At 38.8% G+C, this 6,000-nt stretch overlaps 1 protein-coding gene across 9 annotated transcripts in view; it reads left to right on the forward strand.

The window, feature by feature from the left end:
• fcho2 (FCH and mu domain containing endocytic adaptor 2) overlaps positions 1 to 5,617 on the forward strand; it is a 99,955-nt gene extending 94,338 nt beyond the window's left edge. For all 9 annotated transcript variants that reach the window (XM_071363368.1, XM_071363370.1, XM_071363371.1 and 6 more), the window contains 2 exons: positions 1,496 to 1,725; positions 2,045 to 5,617. In XM_071363368.1, the coding sequence (XP_071219469.1) occupies positions 1,496 to 1,725; positions 2,045 to 2,067 (253 nt within the window). In that variant the 3' untranslated portion in view covers positions 2,068 to 5,617. The remainder of the gene's footprint in view (positions 1 to 1,495; positions 1,726 to 2,044) is intronic.
• Positions 5,618 to 6,000: the final 383 nt, after the last annotated feature.

Genomic DNA, 6,000 nt, shown 5'->3' on the forward strand with positions numbered 1-6,000 from the left:
AATCTTGGAGTCCTTGAACATTTGGTTGTTTACATATAATTTATCGACCACTAGACGAACATTCTGCTTCTCTGCTCGGAGCCTTTTGAAAGTGGGGTACAGGGCACGTCGTCTCTCCACTATTTCATGGGGAAATTGTTCATTAATAGAGAATTGGGGTGTTCTTCAATTCCCTACCCTGTTGTAACTAGGCAATTTTCATTTTGTAGTGGGTTAGCATAGCTACGATCGGACGGGACCTTCCCTCTGCTCTGCAACCGAAATGGTGAGCCCTTTTGAGAATTAATTGTTTCCACCTGTTCATCTTGAGATTACGTTTCATGAACACCTTGACTTTTTCCTTTATTCCCATTATAATTATTTTTCATACTTCTGCACTTTAGATCAAGTAATTCGGCTTTCATTGTTTTATTATCATACCGTAGCCTCTCGGTAGTGTCTTTTAGGGAGTCCACGGTAGTTTTCAATATCTTATTATCCGCTCGTACTTCTTCCATCATTTTATTACTGTAATCCATTCCTGTTTTTAAGGCCTCAACCTCCCGCAGTAGCCCAGGCAATAGATCCAGTTTTTTAACTGCTTGCTCATACTTGTAAGCAATGCACTATCTCCTGGAGACGTGGTTATAAAAACGTCCCCCTCCAATGTTACATTTGCAATTTTAGACGGCTTCTCTTCAGTTTTGCTCGCAGAACTCGATCAAAGGTCTTCTCTTGTTCGCTTCTTTTTCGAGCTGATCAAGAAGTAGTTCCAGATTCTCTATTTATCCAGAATGTTTGTTTCGTAGTTATCAGCTAATCCTCCATTTTTTGTGATTAATTCGTGGGACAAGCTGTTCCTACCACGCTGCCACCTGCCAGTGACTGACGCTTTGATATATTGCTTGCTTGATTGATTCGAATTGACTGACTCGTATTGATAAATAGTTTTTCCATGACAAAAACAGACCACAACAGTCCAGACAGCACAGCACTAGCATCAGCTGTAAGCCTGGTTAATGTTGTACTGTACTTATCGCTAGCATTACGTGTGTTTTTGTTGTTGTTGTATATCTAGTAACAGGAGTCTTTCCTCTAGGGTTTTTTTCCGAGGGTGGGGGCAGAGGTAGTGGCGAGGGTGGGGTCTTCCTGAATGACTTTTTTGTTACGTTACCGCCTTATTCTGAAATGTATAAAATATATTTTGCCCCTCATCAATCTATACACAATACCCCACAATGACAAAGCAAAAACAGGTGTCTAGAATTTTTTTTGCTAAATTTTTGAAAATAATAAACAGAAATACTTTATTCACATAAGTATTCTCAGACTCTTTGCTACGAGACTCACAATTTACCTCTTTTTTTTCCAGTGGTGGCAACGATTTAAAATGAATGAATTTAGGGGAAACACTGAATAGTGTATCTGTGTTTGTCATGTCTCTATGGTAGAGTGGAAGTGCAAATGCTTGTGTAAGATACACGTTCACATGTCTTCTTCCATCTCTTTCCACCAGGAACTCAGAGCTGAATAAGTCTTTATGGAAGCTGAGTGATATCTCAGAGAAGTCTGACAATGAAGGCTCGGGGTCTCTGAGGGCTAAGTTTGAGCTGTCGGATGGCCCGTCCACCCCAACCACCCTGGCTGTGCAGTTTATGAGCGAGGGGAGCACGCTGTCAGGGGTGGACATGGAGCTGTTGGGAGCCGGGTACAGACTGTCCCTCAACAAGAAGAGGTTTGCCACAGGTACGTATAGGACCAAGATCTAGTCACAGAATCTGACACCTGATAAAGGCTTCTGCAGCCGAAACATATGGGTGCAGGAATAAAGCAAAAGAGCATATATCATGTATGGTAGATTCTTTCTTTCCTACTCACCACATAATCTATTCTTACCTAGCTATAAGTGAATAGCTACAGGTAATAACTACTAACTTGTCACCAATTTATTGTTTTAATGTATCTGTTGTGACTTGAGGTGTAGACACTCCCTTTTGGTTAGTTAAATGTGAATGACGTGGTCTATACTGGGGTCTAATATCTGTGTTGTTCCTTATTCTCCTAGGTCGTTACATGGCAGACTGTTGAGTAGGCACACCGGCCTGGACCCCCCAAGCACAACGGCTCTATTGAAAGTTTTTATTTTCAATATTTTAGTCCTTTTTGTCATATTTATGGAACGGGAGGGTTAGAGGGGAGAGGTGCAGCGAATACAACAGGTTTTTGTGACACATCCAGACATTTTGGAAAGCGTCTTAATATTATGTCCCAATGCACCTGTCTGTCCCCGGGAAGAGAGAAGAGAGCTTCTTACTGCAGTAAAGCAGCACTGAGTATTGAACACTGTTTAAAAATAATAATAAAATAAAAATAAACATTGGGCTGTCAGGAAATGTAAAGGTATAGATATTGAGAAGTGTAATGCTTTCTGATTTAATTCAGACTTTTATAAAGTCAGAATCGTAGTGTTTTGTTATGTATAGGTGACAATGTATGGCTTATATATAAATATATATATATATTATATCAACAAAAAAAATTGGGGGGAAAATTATGCACTAACAATCTTTCCGGACATTTTATTTTCTCTCCTTTGTAAATGTTCTGTGTATTCCACTGAAGCTCTTGAGTAACAAAGATTTTGTGTAAAACAGTGAGAAGAGAAGATGTGAGAAGGCCAAACTTTCTTCCCTCACCCCTCTCTCCTTCTCTTCTCCAGTCGAAATACGGTCGCTGAGTATTGTACTTGAGACTTAACTCGAGATCTCTTTTTACAGATATTTTTTTTTCTGGGCTCTTTCTATTCTGATTGTGTGCAATGAAGAAAATGAAGTAGAAGCTGTCTTAAACTAAACAGCTTCTCTAAAACTGTCATGGCACAAGCTTAATTGGTTGTATGTTGCTTGTATGTTCTCGTTCAAAGGCAAAAAACAATTTGTGGGCTGCACGTTTCGTCACAATATTGTTTTGAACATTGGTTTTAGGACTGATGCCCGACTGATCATTCCACTCAATGCATTGTCAATTGGTGCCGATGAATATTAATCAAAAGTGCATTACAGTGGCTTGGAAATATAATTACATTACTAAAGAAGGAAAATAATTCATAGGAAAACCTTTTGTCATCATTTTGATGTTGCTATATTGACTTTAGATGCAGTATAATGTTTGCTGGCTAGCTAAGACTGAGAGGAATCTACCGGATAGCTAACGTTAGCATTGCTAGCTATTTTTGACGAACTGTGCTAAGTAAGAAATGTTGTTATATCTGCATAAAGTACATTTGACAACATGATAATGATGGCAAAGTTGTTTCTTACTAAATATTTGCCTACTTGAGCAATGTCATCGTATTTCCATGCCACTGTAGTGTAATTCAGACAAAACCGTCATTAGCCCCCGTTCTACTTTTGGGTATCAATATGGCTGTGACGTCTAGAACATTGATAACAATGGCAATGACACGGCCGAGTGGCAGGCGCAACCCATACTTAACTGACCTCAGTGCCTCTTCTTTACTGTGGATAAATTCAAAGAGAAACGTGCCTATCTTTTCTTTCTGCCCTTTTGTATGTTAAAAAAAACACCGCTAACAAAAAAAGAAAGCACTAATCTTGTGCCTGTTGTTGTTGTTTTATAATAGTACTGTTTTCGGACATTGAAAGGAAAATGCCTCCAGTTTCTACACCAGTCAAACCCAAAGGCATCTTGTCTTCCAGAAACCACTGATCCAGTGGGACTCACTGTCTCAGTTCTCTCTTTGCTACGATGTCACCTTTTGAAAGTCTTTTCTATCTTGGGTATTTTTCTCTCTTTGATCAGAGAGAGAGAGATCTTTGTTCCCAAAAAGCCTTCTGTCTATTTAAGAGCACTGGGCAGCCTACTGACCTAGCTTCTTAATCAAAATCAGGCCAAATCAATTCTAGAAATGCCTTTAAGAAAATATACCTTGACATCTGTTGATGACGGTAATATAACGCTACCCAGTCGGGATAGGTTACATACTGTAACTGCCATGTTTGCCTGTGAGGAGAGAGACAGAGGTTCTTGGTGCTGACTCGATGTCATACTGAGTGATTCATTCTTGCCTTATATACCAATGGAGGACCAGTATCTAGACGGGCTACATCTCCTAGATGGAGGGATATGCATACACGTTATGTAGCAGTTAGTTCTATCAATATCACAAAGATGTTTTTTGTATGCCTTTTTTATCCAATGCCTCCTCCCCAAAACCATTGTTTTGACATAGGTATAGGTAAATGATCAGTAGTGTATTGTCATTACAAACATTGATCATGGGCACATCAGCAACACTGGGATTGTGGACTATTTTCTAAAGGCCCCTCTAGGCATTGTAGGTTACTTCAATACTAGATTTGTACTGTTACTGTCAATCCTGTATGTGGCCATCTGACCACTGTATCCTTGTGGACACCTGGTCTTTGGAGCAGTTAGGGTTTGATACTGTTAACGTTCTCGCTGCTTCTGAAATGACAGCCTATGCCCCCACAGTATGTAGTTCAATTATTTTGTTTAATAGTAGTGCACTACGGAATAGTAGTGCACTACGCCATTTCAGAGGCACTATGAGTAGATCTGGTTAATCCAAGCCTTTCTCTTACTTGTATAAAAAGGTGCCTTTCGTCACATCGCTTACTAGTTCATATGTGATCCGCCCATAGAGATAGATAGAGGACTCATCTCCATAGATATCCATCTCGACTCCTCTATGTATCTCTATCTATTTCTATTTATTTCTGTATCCAACCTGTCCTCAAAAATAAAACTGTTCAGTACAACAACAAAATACTTAGTCCATATGTGGCCACAGAATTGAATAACTATGAGAAAGAAGTAATTATTGTTTAACAATGTTGAATCGAGAAGCATTTTTTAAATATGATTTGTTTTGTACACAGTACGATTCGGTCAAGATTTAGTTTTGTAGGGCATGGATTAATCTGAATCGCCACTGTTTTATTGGAAATGTTTAAATTGTATGTACATTTTTTTTTTTTAAGATGAGGTTTGCAACCTTCAGTAGCATTGTAGAGGCAGATACTTACTTTAGTTGTATGATGGGTAAAATAATACACCAAAAAACTCAACATTTATTTAAATCTCTTCAAGAACACTATGACACCATAATGTCCCAACCAAATGATGTGAGGTTATCTGAATGGAGTTTACTAAACGAAAGCATTAGCAGGTAGCAGGTGAGGAACGTTTAGAGTGGAACAACATATTCTTTGTGGCGTTCTCCTTTAAACAGCACAGGCTACTCTCGATTCACCCCTTCGATCAGAGAAACCCCACACAGAAACGGGAATATATATTCAACGTATATTTAGCAAGCTGGTTCTTGCTGTCTCTACATAACACCCTGTGATTTTTTTTTGGGGGGGGGGGGGGGGGGGGCTTGTCATTATGGTAATTATTTGTATGTCTGTCAAAAGGAGAGTTAAAAAAAGCAAAATTGTCTGTATATGATTTCTCATGAAATGTACATTTTTACAAATATCTCAGCCACTTTTTTTCTGTTCTTCTCTTCATGATCGATCTCAATATGCCTGTATTAAATGTGTAATATATGAATATATACATGTGTATATAAAAATGACTACTTAAAATGGTGTCTCTTGTATGTTTTTTTTTCTTCCTGTGCACCTGTGTGAATCATCTAGATTCTAAATGCAGATCCTAAATTGATGATGATGCCTTATAAGGCTATTGTCAAGGGGAGATCATTCAGAGATCACTATCATGTCAACAACAAAAAATCTGACATGAACCCTATGTCAACTAAAGGTAAATTCATAACTAGGTCACTATGTGCAAGAACAATCTGTAAGGGACACACTTGCATAATATTGCTTTTTAAGAGATGCCGGTTGAGATAGAGCCTTGATTTAGGTCTGATTTGTGTTTGGGGATCTCAACAAGCCCAGGCTCTGAATGAAAAACAGAGGGTGATGAGACCTTGTTCGTATGAACCCTATTACACCAGTGCATTCGGAG

This window comes from Salvelinus alpinus, chromosome 24 (genome assembly GCF_045679555.1).
Source record: "Salvelinus alpinus chromosome 24, SLU_Salpinus.1, whole genome shotgun sequence".
Lineage (NCBI taxonomy): Eukaryota > Metazoa > Chordata > Actinopteri > Salmoniformes > Salmonidae > Salvelinus > Salvelinus alpinus.